The sequence below is a fragment of the Saccoglossus kowalevskii genome, chromosome 3 (genome assembly GCF_978046115.1).
Source record: "Saccoglossus kowalevskii chromosome 3, keSacKowa6.1, whole genome shotgun sequence".
Classification (NCBI taxonomy): domain Eukaryota; kingdom Metazoa; phylum Hemichordata; class Enteropneusta; family Harrimaniidae; genus Saccoglossus; species Saccoglossus kowalevskii.
Window position 1 is genome coordinate 9,357,219 of NC_140643.1, and position 19,398 is coordinate 9,376,616.

Sequence of the window (19,398 nt, forward strand, 5' to 3'; positions counted from 1 at the left end):
TATGATTGGGTGTACAGCTCAAGCCATTAGTGAACAGGTCATGTCATAACATGACCAGTCCCTGCTGTCCAATCTCAAATCCCAAATTGAAATGTGTGCATGTCAATGTGTGACAGGATGAACAACAAAAATGTATAATGTAGATCGGCGAAACAAAATTGTGTGCATCAAGGTCTTATAAAGTTCAATGTATATGTATGTAACAAGTATGAACAAAATCTGACTATGAGTTTCAGGTTTCAGAATGGAAAAATAGAAAAATGGAAATAGGATGCCATTCTGCCATCCTGAATCGTAACACACATTATGTATCCCAAGATGTAATTGTAGTTTGTACATGATCATCCATGTATGTCCACAGTCCAAGATATAGATGCATACACACACGTCAAATCGCAAGTCCCATAGTGATATTTATAGCAAATGTACGTATTTATACTATGTAAAAGCTAATTTGGGTACGAAACAAGACCGATTGGCGTTTTCTACCAAAATATATTAAACCGCATCAGATCAGATTATTTTGTTTGTTTGTTCGATTGTTTATAAGGCAAATAAAATGTGTTGTTGGTGCATGTCTGACATTGAAATAGTATGAATAAATCTCAATCAGTTATACCATTTGTTAATTAAGTTACAATCTCAGCTGAATTACAAAACAAATACAGTGTGTATGTTTGTCATACTATACCCCCCCCCCCCCTCAGCCCCCCCAACTCCACCACCGATCATGAGCCAGGGGCTAAACATGTAAAATTTGAAAAAGTAAGAAGTGGGTGTATACCATATAGGGTTGAGGACCACCTCAGAAAATTAAAATTATTAAGATTTTAACACACTCACAAAAAAAAGACTCATCGCTTAGATGAACACCCACTCAAAATACTATCAATATTACGGTTTTCGTTCACTATGTGCGAGATAAAGGGGAAAAAAGAAATAAAAACGTTCAAAAAAACTTGTACATTTGATTACAATATTATTTACATACCATGTTAATTTATGATGTAAAAATTAATAGGGTTTGTGTAAAAGTTTTCAGTATCTTAAGCCATGATATTTTTCTGCACAATTTAACTAGAAACAACATCATCTGATGTGACAGGTTAAGTCTTATTAACCAATCAGAAGGCTGTGTCGTACTGACCTGTTTCATAGATCTTGAGTCAAGTACTACAACTGTTTACACACCAATATTATTTCATTTGTTTAATGTTTTCCATATAAAAAAATCCTTTAAAACATTAATATGACATCATTCTCTGTTTTCACATTATTTGAAAATCTTTCTATCCATTTTCTTCAAAACAGTATTCCAACAATTATGTGCTTATGTAGATTACAGGTTTCTATGAGGAAAATAAATCATAGTTTAATGATTCTACACTTGAAATTTTGGGTTTATACTCATTTCTATTTGAGGTGCGCTTTGAAAAGGGCAAATATACTATCGGTATTTTATTACTTTTAGCCATATCTGAATCAAAGCAGAAAGTAAATAAAGTAATTACTGTCATTTTGCTGATAAGCAAAGGAAGTGAGCAAGAATTTAGGCTAACAAACAGTTAATGGTAAATTTAATAACATGATTAAAATAATTAATAACGTGATGACTATTCATTAATTTGAAATGAGTAAACCAAATAAATCTTGGATATTGAAAAAAGACATTTTTAGCTCCGCTGTCGACTTTGTCGAGCGGAGCTTACATGTATCATATGAGTGATTGTCCGTCACCGTCTGTCGTCCATCGTCCATGTCAATGTTTTACTTTTTCGACTTCTTCTTGAAAACTACAAGCCCGAATGCTTTGATACTTGGTGTATATGTACCTTGGGTAGACCTCTCTCAGACTTGTTCAATTTGTAATGATATCTTTAATTCTCTAAATTTGGTGAATATTTTTGTCATTTTTGGTAAAAAGTGATATTTTTGACTTCTTGTTAAAAACCGCAAGTCCAATTGCTTTGATATTACATATATAGGTACTACATGTGGATCTCTCTCAGATTTGTTCATTTTGTAATGATATCTTTAATTCTCTAATTTTGGTGAATATTTTTGTCATTTTTGGTAAAAAGTGATATTTTCAACTTCTTGTTGAAAACCACAAGTCCAATTGCTTTGATATTACATATATAGGTACTACATGTGGACCTCTCTCAGATTTGTTCATTTTGTAATGATATCTTTAATTCTCTAATTTTGGTGAATACTTTTATCATTTTTGGTAAAAAGTGATATTTTCGACTTCTTGTAAAAAATCACAAGTCCAATTGCTTTGATATTACATATATAGGTACTACATGTGAACCACTCTCAAATTTGTTTATTTCATGATATTTTAAATTCTCTAATTTTGATGAATATTTTTATCATTTTTGGTAAAAAGTGATATTTTCTTCTTGTTAAAAACTACAATCATTTATGGTGAAAAATGATATTTTTGAATTCTTATTGAAAACAGCAAGCCCATTGCTTTGATACTATACATATTGTTCATTTTCTAATGATATCTTCTGTTCTTTAATTGAAATGTGCATTGCTAACAGCGGAGCTATCTCAGCCGAGAGGCTGCTTGTTACTTTTAAGAATTTCAAAATACCATCTCACCATAAAAAAATAGGTGATTTGAATTTTTAAAAAAAGCAATCCACTCAAGTTTCAATCTCTCAAATAAACTCTGACATTGCCAGCAGAAGCTGAGCTGGCCTCTTTAGAAAATTGTCTTTCGTTAATGTAATGCCTGACCTAACAAATTACAGTAATCAAATAGGTCTTCAGGATGACAAGAATGTGGTGAACAAGGAGTTTAATTTGAATCACCAATCAACTGGAGAACCCAATCCAGGCAGTTTATATACATTGCCCAGGCAGAGTTGACATTTAATTAAAGTTGTAAGCAAAGCAAATGATTGGAAGTACATAACAGTGTGTGGCATAACCCAGATATTATTAAGAGTACTGTGTGAGAAATATACATATACATGTAGCAGTAATATGACCAGGTGGTGAATGCAAATTTTGGCCGTTTTTCAATGGCGGAGTTTTGAGTTGTTTAAAATGATTTCAAATAATGTATTCTTGATATTTAGTTTAATGTCAGTTGTTGTATATAAAGAGAGCTAATTTTTAAGTCAATAAATATGAAGTGCTTCTAATAGATAAATATAATGACGTGGCTCATGTTTAAGATTGTCATGTTGATTTGACAAAATGTGGTCATGTGATGGTGAATTGAACTCATTAATTTGGAATCAATAATAAAAACCCAGTGACCTCAATTTAATTATTGCACATGCAAAACAGAATGAACATCTTAACAGCCAATATTCAATGTTGTCTTCTTTGGATCATCAAAACTGAATATTGCTCAAAACTATTTGTAAGCAAAAAGTGGGATTATCTTTTTGTTTACTGCATGAAAACTTTTCTTAGATAAAATTAGATAAATTACTACAGATAATTAAAAAAATGAATTTTATCGAAAAGCTACTCAAATGGGCATAGTTAAACAAACTAGTATTGCTTATCCTGATGAAAAGGTCATGCAAGTTGCGCCCTTCGCTGTGCTCCAAACCCAACATGCCTGACATATAGTTTTCACTCCCCTCCCCCAACGATTTCTTGTTGGTACACATCAAATTTCAGGAACGTCAGATAGTGACAGCTATCAAATAGTGACCATTCACAGCAGAGTTTGTTTGTTAACTTATGTGATACGCTTCCACCCAATGTTTATCATCTTGTTTAAAACAGTCAGATTTTTGCGGACAATACAAACACAGCTTTGATTGATGGTCTTACTATGACCACCAAAATGAATATTCATTGAAACTCATTTCAAGAAGGCATGAACTTTGCCAATTCGCTGTATTGTTCTAGCTGACGAGACTTACACTATTCTGTCAGGCATTAGTTGTGTTTGATGCCGTTCAGCCTGTGAGGGCGCCACTCACACCTACATGTCAGCCTATAGCATTGCTATGCTTTTGCATAATGTTAGTTTTTGGAGACACATGGAGTGTATATTTACCGGCAATTGTTTATTGTGTTTTATCAGATGTACTTAATCTACAGCTTATATAAAAACAGTCATAGAATAATGACCCTTTGAATGTGTTAATTTGTAGTGAATTACTGGGCTGGAAAACACTTCTCTGCAAATGTTTTAAAAAAAACATGTTCTTCACTGCAGTCTTTTCTGAAAACCAGACAAGACACTTTGACTGACTGAACTTGTGTCTACCTAAATAACATTTCCTATTTATTTTTTAAAATACTTTTGTGGTCGCATAAGCATTAAAAAAATACGGAAAATGATTCCTTTGAAAAAAGCCAGTTCAGAAATGTCTGGAGCTGGGCCTGGGCCAAAGCGTCTGGTAATTGAGCAGGAAATATAGCGTAATCAAATCAAAATGTTAATCTTCACTGTTAATGACATTGATTAAAAGTAGACATTAGTTGTGTTCACGTTACACGAAGTACGGGCTGAGATTTAAGCTGATTTAGGCTTATCTAGCATATTTGCATTTCGGCTAGACCCAATTGCGTCCACGCACATGGAGGGCCAGTCGATAGCACGGGCTAAGGGGTGCCATTAGTCGGTGACCTTTGGTAAGCCGCTATTTACGAACGAAAAATGGATGACATGCGCGAGGTTCTATTTCTGCTGCTGGCATGTTTCGTTCTAATTTTGAAGCAACGTGCACAGGAACGCGAGAGAAGACTGACCCAACTTATTTGGATGCACAGAAACAGAATACAACGGCATAACAGAATACAGAGTTTTATTAATGCATGTCGTAGACAGCGAACCAAATTGTGTCTACGATTGGAGCTGCTGTACGCTCTACTACACAGCGACCCTATCAGTGTGGAAGCGAGCGCGGAGTAATGACTGGTGGAATATTGTCGTTATACGAACATGGGACAATTTTCACACCCAAAGGTCGCTGCAGAGGGCGCTTAGCCCTGGGCTAAGCGTTCGCGCATACTTCGTTAGCCCGTGCTAAGGTCTAGACCGCGTCTTAAATTCGGATCAAATTTAACCCGTACTTAGCATTCCTTAGCCCGTGCTAAGCGTTTACGCACGTTTTCTTAGCACGGGCTAAGGAATTTGACCTCTTAGCCCGTGCTAAGGAGCTGTGCGTGAACGCAACTATTGCTGCATGGTAGCACATGGGATTAACATCTCAGCTAATGTTTGCATGCACAGCAATAATCCATTTTCTGCAAGCTGTAAGATAATGCGTGACCACTATATACACACCTGAGCAACCAGGTTAGTCACATGACACAGGTCAAGCTTTCAGTTCAATATGGTGGCAACTACATTGCCCTACATTGCATCATGTGACAATATCGGTGATATTTAGAGCTACAATTGGAGTTAAACGGTATGACAGAAAATAAGGTTGTCACCGAACCAATAATCGCTGTGTACTGCAGGACCACATTCCAGTCGCAACATAATTTGAATAATCTCTGAATGCTTTGTAGGCCCTTAGCTTCTTTCGGTCACAGTCGAATCAACATTAAATAATATGTTAGCGCTAGGTCATGACAATCATTAGCCACTGTAGCGACTAGCACGTTATGTTATTTGCCACATTGTTATCATTAGCTACATATAAATTGTTATTGTAATAATAATTTATTATGAATGAAAAAAATTATATTATCAGTAGTTATTTTGGCTATAACATCAGCCATTTCAAATTTGAGTTAGTATATGCATGGAGCTCCATGGTACAATGTACCGGTATATGCTAATATGGCTAATAGAGAGTGCTAACGTCAAATAGTTGAAAACATAAGATAAGCATACTTAAATCACTAGAGTAACCAGTTTGATAAGTCTTGCTGCGACAACGTTTTAGGACTTTGGCGTAACAAATCAGAGCACAGAGCTTTAGCGATTACAAGAAGCTAATTCTGTTTATAGCTGAATGATGAAACACTGAAATTACCGAGACAAGTCTTTGAGCTGAGTCATGATTATTTTAAAGAAGTCAGTCATTGTTGAAAACAGGAAACAGATGCAAGAAATCATTCAGGAATTTAACGCACAACACGACTTAGCACCATTTTGAATCAAAGCTTGACCTGTATCACGTGACTAGCAACCGGTTGCTAACCAAACTTAACGGAAAATTCAAATTTTAATGGGATGACAACTTACTGTCATTTTCAGGCAAAACTAATAACCAAAGAGTCATACAAGCATATCCGTTCCCAGAATGATGATTGTTTTTTAGTGTCTAATTCACATGTAATTGTGTTTAAATCACTGAGCAATCTTTGTCATGATAGATATTCATTACTGACCTTCCTGTGACTGAGATTATCATTGCTTTCAGTATCCAGGGAAGCAGGACCCTGGCTGATAGCTGACCCATTTCTACTACTCAAGGATAAATGTCTACATTCTGTCTCACAGGATGAGCTGCTGACATAAATGATGCAGTCAGCTAATCACACTGTAGTCTACTCATCACAGACAGGCAGCCATTACCATTTTAAATTTCTATACAACAATTTCACATATAAATCATCTCCCATAACAGTGTATCGTATGACTTGTAAAAAAAACAATAGTCTAAAATCAGAACTGAGCACTCTAGTCTAAAATCAGAACTGAGCAGTCTGGCCTAAAATCAGAACTGAGCAGTCTGGCCTAAAATCAGAACTGACCACTCTAGTCTAAAATCAGAACTGAGTACTCTAGTCTAAAATCAGAACTGAGTACTCTAGTCTAAAATCAGAACTGACCAGTCTGGCCTAAAATCAGAACTGACCACTCTAGTCTAAAATCAGAACTGACCACTCTAGTCTAAAATCAGAACTAACCACTCTAGTCTAAAATCAGAACTGACCACTCTAGTCTAAAATCAGAATTACTATTAAATATGGAATTTTTTTCGCTCAAGAGATGGTTCAGTGAAAAATAAAATTTTGCAAATATACTTTTTTTCCTATATTTTACATTCAACTTATCAAAAATCAGTAAAAATAAACTTTATACAAAACAGCCAAAATTTCTTTTCTGCAGAAATTATTTCCAGCTAAAATAAAGTATTCAACAGTAGTCAAACTGGTATAAAATATAAACACTTTTGTGCTATCATTATTCTATGCTGGCAGACTCCTGTATTTTGTAGACACCTTTTAAATTGGTTATGTAATATACCACGACTGCAGATTGAAACTGATCCATGATTTGATGACACTGATTTAATTTCCTATAGTGCTCAGTATTGATGACTGGTTGTCTCATGCTTTCATTACTCCTTAAATCCAAGAGATGATGAGGTGAGTTTTTGTTATCCAAAGAAAGGCTTTATTGTTGATATATACAGCTTTTCACAGACATCAAACAAATAGCCTGGTCTACACAATGTATTCAATGCATAGACTATATGTTCAAAGCCAATCTAACCAGATCAACAGTTTCCAAATAAAAGGCAATGATTATGCAGTAAACACAGCGTTTATCGTTGTTACGTCATCATCCTGGTACTGTCTTTAAACAGTAAACACCAGAGTGTATGTTGAAAATCCCACTCCTCCCCTTTCTTATGGAATGACAACCTTATAAATTGTGAAATTATTGTATTTGCTTGACTTAATTATTAGGTGTTGTCAAAATAAGCAATTCTTTAATGATTAGATATTCAACAAATGTAATTTTGGATTTATATATTCTGCGTTTACACGGCAGCATTTTATCAGAGCCCTATAGCTGAAGCCAGCAAAAGTGGCCGTGTATATGCATTCTGCTCCAGTAAACACTTGGGGCATGGGCCATGTAAACACATTCATGTATTGCCATGGTAATAATGCATACAATAGAGCAAACTTCTCATTGCCATCTTACCAATATTACAGCAATATTAGCCAAGCAGATATACAAAATAGATAATTAGTTAATTGGTTACAACGGAACCCATTCATTGTCTTAAGATTCATTCCATGCCATAGTACATTATGTACTTACACTAACCTTGACAACTGCACGGTTACTAGTAACCGTGACAACTGCTAGCTTTTTTCAACTATCAAGAAACACTTATTAATACTGGTTATATTTTCACTTATATGTAAATTAAAACTCATGAATATGCAATTTTAACTACTAGTATAGAATGTATTGATTTTTCTGCAAATCAGTGAATTAAAAACAATTGAAATATCTTTCCAGCATTAAATCCACTAAAATTAAACCCACCAATACTTTAAGGGTATTTTAAACATTATTAATTACTAATTAGGGTTTATACAATGTAGGTTGTAATTTCAAACAAGCTAAAGAGACTGATTTCATGTCCATTTCTGTGTGGGCATTAAATACGAATTACACTGCATATAAAACTACTCCATCATATAAATCAATGTTCTGACATCCTGTCACAACAAAATCAATCATTTCAAAGAATGAGAAAATAAAAAATCCCAACAGACAAAAACACTCATAAAATATTGATTTCAATGCATTTTCCATTTATCTGTATGTTTTAGATCCCTGGTCTATGGTTAAACACTGTAGCTGTATTGAAGTAATTCACTACTAGTACAGGGGTCTATGGTTATACACTGTACCTGTATTGAAGTAATTCACTACTAGTACAGGGGCCTATGGTTAAACACTGTACCTGTATTGAAGTAATTCACTACTAGTACAGGGGTCTATGGTTAAACACTGTACCTGTATTGAAGTAATTCACTACTAGTACAGGGGTCTATGGTTAAACACTGTACCTGCATTGAAGTAATTCACTACTAGTACAGGGGTCTATGGTTAAACACTGTACCTGTATTGAAGTAATTCACTACTAATACAGGGGTCTATGGTTATACACTGTACCTGTATTGAAGTAATTCACTACTAGTACAGGGGTCTATGGTTAAACACTGTACCTGTATTGAAGTAATTCACTACTAATACAGGGGTCTATGGTTATACACTGTACCTGTATTGAAGTAATTCACTACTAGTACAGGGGTCTATGGTTATACACTGTACCTGTATTGAAGTAATTCACTACTAGTACAGGGGTCTGTGGTTATACACTGTACCCGTATTGAAGTAATTCACTACTAGTACAGGGGTCTATGGTTAAACACTGTACCTGTATTGAAGTAATTCACTACTAATACAGGGGTCTATGGTTATACACTGTACCTGTATTGAAGTAATTCACTACTAGTACAGGGGTCTATGGTTATACACTGTACCTGTATTGAAGTAATTCACTACTAGTACAGGGGTCTGTGGTTATACACTGTACCCGTATTGAAGTAATTCACTACTAGTACAGGGGTCTGTGGTTATACACTGTACCCGTATTGAAGTAATTCACTACTAGTACAGGGGTCTGTGGTTATACACTGTACCTGTATTGAAGTAATTCACTACTAGTACAGGGGTCTACGGTTATATACTGTACCCGTATTGAAGTAATTCACTACTAGTACAGGGGTCTGTGGTTATACACTGTACCCGTATTGAAGTAATTCACTACGAGTACAGGGGTCTATGGTTATACACTGTACCTGTATTGAAGTAATTCACTACTAGTACAGGGGTCTATGGTTATACACTGTACCTGTATTGAAGTAATTCACTACTAGTACAGGGGTCTGTGGTTATACACTGTACCTGTATTGAAGTAATTCACTACTAGTACAGGGGTCTGTGGTTATACACTGTACCCGTATTGAAGTAATTCACTACGAGTACAGGGGTCTACGGTTATACACTGTACCCGTATTGAAGTAATTCACTACGAGTACAGGGGTCTGTGGTTATACACTGTACCCGTATTGAAGTAATTTACTACTAGTGCAGGGGTCTATGGTTATACACTGTACCCGTATTGAAGTAATTCACTACTAGTACAGGGGTCTATGGTTATACACTGTACCCGTATTGAAGTAATTCACTAAGAGTACAGGGGTCTGTGGTTATACACTGTACCCGTATTGAAGTAATTCACTTCTAGTACAGGGGTCTATGGTTATACACTGTACCCGTATTGAAGTAATTCACTACTAGTACAGGGGTCTGTGGTTATACACTGTACCTGTATTGAAGTAATTCACTACAAGTACAGGGGTCTATGGTTATACACTGTACCCGTATTGAAGTAATTCACTACTAGTACAGGGGTCTATGGTTATACACTGTACCTGTATTGAAGTAATTCACTACAAGTACAGGGGTCTATGGTTATACACTGTACCCGTATTGAAGTAATTCACTACTAGTACAGGGGTCTGTGGTTATACACTGTACCCGTATTGAAGTAATTCACTACGAGTACAGGGGTCTATGGTTATACACTGTACCTGTATTGAAGTAATTCACTACGAGTACAGGGGTCTGTGGTTATACACCGTACCCGTATTGAAGTAATTCACTACTACAAATGTAGTACAGGGGTCTATGGTTATACACTGTACCCGTATTGAAGTAATTCACTTCTAGTACAGGGGTCTATGGTTATACACTGTACCTGTATTGAAGTAATTCACTACTAGTACAGGGGTCTGTGGTTATACACTGTACCCGTATTGAAGTAAAGCACTACGAGTACAGGGGTCTATGGTTATACACTGTACCCGTATTGAAGTAATTCACTACGAGTACAGGGGTCTATGGTTATACACTGTACCCGTATTGAAGTAATTCACTACTAGTACAGGGGTCTGTGGTTATATACTGGACCTGTATTGAAGTAATTCACTTCTAGTACAGGGGTCTATGGTTATACACTGTACCCGTATTGAAGTAATTCACTACGAGTACAGGGGTCTATGGTTATACACTGTACCCGTATTGAAGTAATTCACTACTAGTACAGGGGTCTGTGGTTATACACTGTACCCGTATTGAAGTAATTCACTACGAGTACAGGGGTCTATGGTTATACACTGTACCTGTATTGAAGTAATTCACTACTAGTACAGGGGTCTGTGGTTATACACTGTACCTGTATTGAAGTAATTCACTACTAGTACAGGGGTCTACGGTTATATACTGTACCCGTATTGAAGTAATTCACTACTAGTACAGAGGTCTATGGTTATACACTGTACCCGTATTGAAGTAATTCACTACGAGTACAGGGGTCTATGGTTATACACTGTACCTGTATTGAAGTAATTCACTACTAGTACAGGGGTCTATGGTTATACACTGTACCTGTATTGAAGTAATTCACTACTAGTACAGGGGTCTATGGTTATACACTGTACCTGTATTGAAGTAATTCACTACTAGTACAGGGGTCTGTGGTTATACACTGTACCCGTATTGAAGTAATTCACTACTAGTACAGGGGTCTATGGTTAAACACTGTACCTGTATTGAAGTAATTCACTACTAGTACAGGGGTCTATGGTTAAACACTGTACCTGCATTGAAGTAATTCACTACTAGTACAGGGGTCTATGGTTAAACACTGTACCTGTATTGAAGTAATTCACTACTAATACAGGGGTCTATGGTTATACACTGTACCTGTATTGAAGTAATTCACTACTAGTACAGGGGTCTATGGTTAAACACTGTACCTGTATTGAAGTAATTCACTACTAATACAGGGGTCTATGGTTATACACTGTACCTGTATTGAAGTAATTCACTACTAGTACAGGGGTCTATGGTTATACACTGTACCTGTATTGAAGTAATTCACTACTAGTACAGGGGTCTGTGGTTATACACTGTACCCGTATTGAAGTAATTCACTACTAGTACAGGGGTCTATGGTTAAACACTGTACCTGTATTGAAGTAATTCACTACTAATACAGGGGTCTATGGTTATACACTGTACCTGTATTGAAGTAATTCACTACTAGTACAGGGGTCTATGGTTATACACTGTACCTGTATTGAAGTAATTCACTACTAGTACAGGGGTCTGTGGTTATACACTGTACCCGTATTGAAGTAATTCACTACTAGTACAGGGGTCTGTGGTTATACACTGTACCTGTATTGAAGTAATTCACTACTAGTACAGGGGTCTGTGGTTATACACTGTACCCGTATTGAAGTAATTCACTACGAGTACAGGGGTCTATGGTTATACACTGTACCTGTATTGAAGTAATTCACTACTAGTACAGGGGTCTATGGTTATACACTGTACCTGTATTGAAGTAATTCACTACTAGTACAGGGGTCTGTGGTTATACACTGTACCTGTATTGAAGTAATTCACTACTAGTACAGGGGTCTGTGGTTATACACTGTACCCGTATTGAAGTAATTCACTACGAGTACAGGGGTCTACGGTTATACACTGTACCCGTATTGAAGTAATTCACTACGAGTACAGGGGTCTGTGGTTATACACTGTACCCGTATTGAAGTAATTTACTACTAGTACAGGGGTCTATGGTTATACACTGTACCCGTATTGAAGTAATTCACTACTAGTACAGGGGTCTATGGTTATACACTGTACCCGTATTGAAGTAATTCACTAAGAGTACAGGGGTCTGTGGTTATACACTGTACCCGTATTGAAGTAATTCACTTCTAGTACAGGGGTCTATGGTTATACACTGTACCCGTATTGAAGTAATTCACTACAAGTACAGGGGTCTATGGTTATACACTGTACCCGTATTGAAGTAATTCACTACTAGTACAGGGGTCTGTGGTTATACACTGTACCCGTATTGAAGTAATTCACTACGAGTACAGGGGTCTATGGTTATACACTGTACCTGTATTGAAGTAATTCACTACGAGTACAGGGGTCTGTGGTTATACACCATACCCGTATTGAAGTAATTCACTACTACAAATGTAGTACAGGGGTCTATGGTTATACACTGTACCCGTATTGAAGTAATTCACTTCTAGTACAGGGGTCTATGGTTATACACTGTACCTGTATTGAAGTAATTCACTACTAGTACAGGGGTCTGTGGTTATACACTGTACCCGTATTGAAGTAAAGCACTACGAGTACAGGGGTCTATGGTTATACACTGTACCCGTATTGAAGTAATTCACTACGAGTACAGGGGTCTATGGTTATACACTGTACCCGTATTGAAGTAATTCACTACTAGTACAGGGGTCTGTGGTTATATACTGGACCTGTATTGAAGTAATTCACTTCTAGTACAGGGGTCTATGGTTATACACTGTACCCGTATTGAAGTAATTCACTACGAGTACAGGGGTCTATGGTTATACACTGTACCCGTATTGAAGTAATTCACTACTAGTACAGGGGTCTGTGGTTATACACTGTACCCGTATTGAAGTAATTCACTACGAGTACAGGGGTCTATGGTTATACACTGTACCTGTATTGAAGTAATTCACTACTAGTACAGGGGTCTGTGGTTATACACTGTACCTGTATTGAAGTAATTCACTACTAGTACAGGGGTCTACGGTTATATACTGTACCCGTATTGAAGTAATTCACTACTAGTACAGAGGTCTATGGTTATACACTGTACCCGTATTGAAGTAATTCACTACGAGTACAGGGGTCTATGGTTATACACTGTACCTGTATTGAAGTAATTCACTACTAGTACAGGGGTCTATGGTTATACACTGTACCTGTATTGAAGTAATTCACTACTAGTACAGGGGTCTGTGGTTAAACACTGTACCTGTATTGAAGTAATTCACTACTAGTACAGGGGTCTGTGGTTAAACCTATATTGTAGTCACTGTGAATTTACAAGGGGTACATGTACACAGTATTGAATGTACAATGCTGTAGGGTATCCGCCATGTTCGTTCTCTTGCACGAATTGACCTACGGTAATAGGTCAAATCGCTAATTAACCAATTAAAATGCTGGATGATGCCAACGTGTTAAATATGTTAATGTTATTAATGCAAAGTGGAAGAGATTTGCCGATGTTGTAGTATGATCTTTTGGCTTATATTTTCATAGGAAAACGGCATGATTTTTTTTTCAAATCAAAAAATAGTTTGTTTTTAAAAGATAAACTGACCATTAGAAGAATAATTTAACATTGTTTACAGTGATAACAGGTCATTGTCGAAACGAAGCTTACCCATTCACGCTAGTCACAATAAACATACCCTTGAATAAAAACTTAAAAATAGACTCTTTTAGGCATCAGGAAGGATTGAAATGTCCGAAAAATGACGCCAAAATATTAAAAAAACAACTTCTTAGTCCCATTTTTATTTTTTATAAACCCAAACTGCCGTTTAACAGCCCAGGGCGAATTTACGTCAACATTCAGTAAAATGTTCCATAACTGGAATATCAAAAAGCTACAATATTGATATTTAATGCAAAACACTGCACTGTTAGAATCCACTTCTACTTGTAGGATTTCACACATTACCAATCAAAACAATATTATTTTTTGTTCTCTCTGATTGCTTCTCAGAAATGGCAATCAAAATATAGCATCAACGAAATATGTACACAACGTGTACTCAGTTCAGCAAATAATGAGTGTTAACAATAGATTGTATTGTTACCGAGACACCATACAAATGCTGGGTCATAAAGTGAGCGAGAAGACTTTGACATGTTATCAAGTCACCAAACCATACAAGGCATTAAATAGCAGAAGATCACATAAGTTCAACCATAGCTTTTGCTATAATCTGCATGCAGTATTTTATCAATTTTGATAAAGAAATTTAAATAAAAAGATGAAATATGGTGGCTTTCCCATATAGAGATTTAGTTATAAGGAGTTAAAATGTGCAAGTGCTGATATGAATAGAATTGATCTTTTATCAATGTCATCATTGGGAACTGGGAAAAATAAATAAACATGACTTAAGAAACAAGGGCATGCAGATTAGTACATGCAGCAATTATTATCACATGAGCATATATTAGTCAAGCTAGGGGGCTCATTACTTTGAATTCAATACTTAAGTGAACTTGAAAGAGAAAACCATGGCATGAAGCACAGTTCCTCTATGACTGTGCATGAACAATGGACGTAATGAAATACATGTATTCACATAATAATTTCAACTGCAATTTTATCTGTTATTCAATGCACACATGAAACATGTAATCAGGTTGTCATGCCGACAGAAATCTTTGTAGATTACCATGAAAACATGTATCCTTTGTCTATTCAGGGCTCATACCACTAATTGAATTTTCATAGACGACAATGTTAACATATGACGTGATTGCTATATGAAAATGATGAAGAAAGTTGAAAACATGGCTCAAAAATAGGAAATCAACATGCCAGTAATCAACCATATGAAAAAAACTAACATGTTGGCCAGCTCAAACTCTTACAAATCTCAGGTAAACAAGACACACCTACTGTATTTAGATTGCACTTAGAGAAATCACTGGAAAAACACCAAGATTAGAACATCCAAATATACACAGAATAAACCCACAGGTACACAGCCGCTATGTAGTAAACAAAAGACCACATGTTGGTCTCACCTCTGACCCAGGTGATTACGCTCTCAAACAGGGAGCACCTGAGAAAAAAAATATTTAAAAAATTTCATTGGTTCTTTCAAGGCATTTAAATTACGAGCTACGAGCAGCCATTGGTTAATTAGTGGCATGAGACCTTTAGTGCATCCCTCTTCATTTCCATTAGTGAAAGGATAAATCAAAAAAGGACTGTGGATAAATACAATGTAGATACAGAATAGAGCAACAACAAAACATTCCATAGGTCATATTAGCAGCAACAGACACAATCTATCAATACAGAGATGTGAGTGGAAAAGTACACACAAGTGTACATTGTAGGTAGAAAGTAACAATGAGTGACAATACAACAGACTTCATGGTAATGACAAAATTGACTGTCTGGAGCACAGTCTTTATTAGATCTTAATTTCTGTTTCTACAAATGTACATCCCATAAACCTTGTACTTGTGAATACATCAGTGTATACATCAAACATTTTTTTTAACAAGCCAGGCATGGCACAGTCCCAGTTAGTTATCAAATTTAAGATATATAGTTTTGTTTATAGTAATATAGCTGGAATATAACCATGTCAGGAATATGATTAGGATGATTGTTTAACATTAAAATGATTGACATTTGTATCTGATCGTCAAACAAGTACTTGTCATGTTGGGGGATATTGGCAGGGAGCAGCATTAATTAAAACAAAATCAACCATTTTGAATACATGTATATATCTATAACATGATTTATAACGAATATATCAAATTTGAACATAATCAGTCAAAGCATGTCAGAGATAAGGCTCTAGAAGCCCAATCATTAAATCCGATCTGAAAAATAAAATGATATGCATCAGGAACCCGTAATGTCTAATGTATGTACTAAGTTTGAACGAAATCCATCCATAAATGCCAGAAATGCTTGATATTTGATGATTTTTATAGCACAAAAATGGCCACCATTCGGCCATTTTAAAGAGGATCGTCAAACCAATATATCTGTATATCTATGACATGATGTATAATGAATATTAAAAATTTGAATATAATCAGTCAAAGCAAAAATTTGAACATAATCAGTTTTAGTAGAAGCCCATTCATTAAAACAAAATGGCCACCAGTCAGCCATTTTGCATCCAATCTGAAAAATAAAATTGTTTGCATCAAGGTCCCATAATGTCTAATCTATAAACCAAGTTTGAACAAAATCCATATGTAAACAGCCGAGAAATGCTTGATTTTGATGATTTTTTTAGCACAAAAATGGCCACCATTCGGCCATTTTGAATCAGATTGTGAAACAAATTGATGTGCATATGTATAATATCTTGTATGATGTATGTGTGAAGTTTGATTATGATTCATCCAGGCATTTCCACGCACGGGAAGCACAGATGCACAAGGGTCAAAACATAAGTCCCCATTTTTGGACTGCGTCCGAACAGGGACTAATTAACTCAACATCAATTTGAAAAATAAGAAGAACAGTGCCATCACAATATAGTTTCAAAACATACTGCTATACTGCACTAGTTTACTCCCTCTATGAGAGATACACATACAAATATACCATGCTAGTTTACTCCCTCTATGGGAGATACACATACAAATATACCATGCCAGCTTACATGATTCTAGAGTGACACTAATTTCTGACTGGAAATTGCGAATCAGTTGTGTAGATTTTGTCATTTTAAAAGTCAAGGTCATACAAAACTAGTTCAGATTTTATACAAATGTTAAAACACAAGTATAAGTTTAAGTTTAAGAATCTCTAGTTGGTCCTCACCGTTTATTTTATTTTCAAAAGAAGTATTAAAGTAACTCGGTGGGGGCGCTGTGTTGTTTGTGGTTATCAACAAAGAGTTACTTGTCAGGGGTTCGTTCAAGGTATATCCAAGAAATAACAAAGCGTACGACTAGCAGTTATGTATACACAGGAATCTCAGCCAATACTGTGTACTGTTACACAAAAGACCTAACTAAAACTTATGCGTTGATCGGAGAACCGCTATTTAAGTTTCGATTGAAACGCGCAACCAAAACTGGCAAAAAATACTAGTAGATGAACCGCGAGCCACGTTTGAGTCATTCGGTGTTTTTTCACAAGTAAACATGAGACTGGTGTGTTGTCGTTTGTGTCACACTTACCCACTCGTTAGCTCCTGCGTTAAAAGTGTATAGGGCAACTTGCGAGGCAGTCTCGACTATGTCTGTGATATAGGGATCTTGTTGCTGCAATGCAGCTAAATTCATACGTCCTTCCGCCATCGCTGCCATGTTGAAAGTGTTTTGGGCTCCCTAAGTTAATGAAAAAAAAATAAAAACAGGACACAAGAGGGCGATATACTTGTACATCTCGAATACTCGTATTGTCTACACTATACTCTCATTGTAAAGCCACCCACCCTCCGAACACCTGCATCCATCAATGTATTAGTATCACTATTCGGCACTGCAATACCAATCGACTATGGCCCACTCTTGTGCTAGTAGTCAATTTTAGCCTAAAACGTCGTCTCCACATTAAAGCCAGGAACTGGATGCATTGCCCACATACAACTATTAGCGAGCTTTACCACCGGGCTTTACCAACGTGACTCAAATATGTTTGAGCTTAATGTTTTTATTTATTATGTTTTCTTATTTCTTATTTTCTTTCTATTGTATTCGTCATTCGTTTTTTTTAAGTATTGGTAACGCGAAACCGATAGTTGAAAATAACATAAAACAATATCACGATAAGATATGTGTAATAGCTAAAACAAATACAGAAATAATAAACAAATACAGAAATAATAAACAAATACAGTGAGAATAAAATAATGTATGAAAATACTAATCGAACAACATCTGATTTTAATAAAATTAGGTAAATACCTTGTAGCGTGAGTCAATATTATCACCGAATCAACCAAAGTACGACAACGAATAGAAATTCGGAGATTGGGACACTGTTATTTTTCACACTAAAAGTTTAAAGTTGAACATTTGAACCTCAAGCTTACTGGGTATGGTGGCATACCCATGATGCATCTCATTGATTGTGTAAATTGAGATAAACACCGTTACTGGAATAAACAAACTACGTAATTATAATTATGCTTCAAATACATGATATCCGAACATGCAAACACGATTAGATATTATAGGCTATAACAAACCTTCAAGTTACTAGAGGAAATTTCTTGTTGCATATTTTAGTTATTATTATATTAAATACTGGGGTAACAGCGTCAGTTGATGAAAATAATATGGTATTGTGTTTAACAGCGAATTTGGTTCTAGTAAAAATATGTAGCAAACCTGAAAACCTGTCATCTACAACTATATATACCGCAATGTACAACAAGTGTCACACTGTAAAAGCAGCACTTATCGCATGTATCAACGACTTGAAAACAACAACATATTATGCACGGCTAGTTACGGATAAGTGTCTCATATACGTTGATGTATTTCACTGGAAATCAAATTCTTGATAACTTATCTAAATGAAATTATTGAATACACAAATTATGAGTGTTTTTTAAAATAAATCTAATAGTAAAACTGAGGTTCGAAAAGATGATAAGACAAATACATGTCTACATTGGTGATGTCTGTAGTGAAGAATCTGTGATTGAACTTGAAGATGTACATTTAAACTGTTGTTGATTTATGGTGTACCAGAAATCGACTGCGAATCAGAAAGGCACTCAACTGACATTATAACAACTAATCAAATCTATTTAAACTTATCAAAAATTCACTTCTTAAAGAAGTACAGTGTTCAATAAAAGATGCAAACTAAATAGATACACGAAACTTATTCTTTCATGAAACGCCCAGACACAATGAGCACGACGACACAATACCAACATGAAGAATCAATGATGAAATAAAAATACAATGTACTTTTAGTGTTCACTGGAGCAAAGAAATTAACAATGATAATAGTTGACAATATTGACATTAATCAG

At 35.7% G+C, this 19,398-nt stretch overlaps 1 protein-coding gene across 1 annotated transcript in view; it reads right to left on the reverse strand.

Annotated features, from left to right (window-relative positions):
* The window catches only part of LOC102808292 (mRNA-decapping enzyme 1A-like), a 61,160-nt gene extending 43,441 nt beyond the window's left edge, over nt 1–17,719 (reverse strand). Inside the window, exon 1 of the mRNA XM_085496654.1 lies at nt 17,588–17,719. Coding sequence (XP_085352780.1) covers nt 17,588–17,716 — 129 coding nt within the window. The 5' untranslated portion in view covers nt 17,717–17,719. The remainder of the gene's footprint in view (nt 1–17,587) is intronic.
* Nucleotides 17,720–19,398: the final 1,679 nt, after the last annotated feature.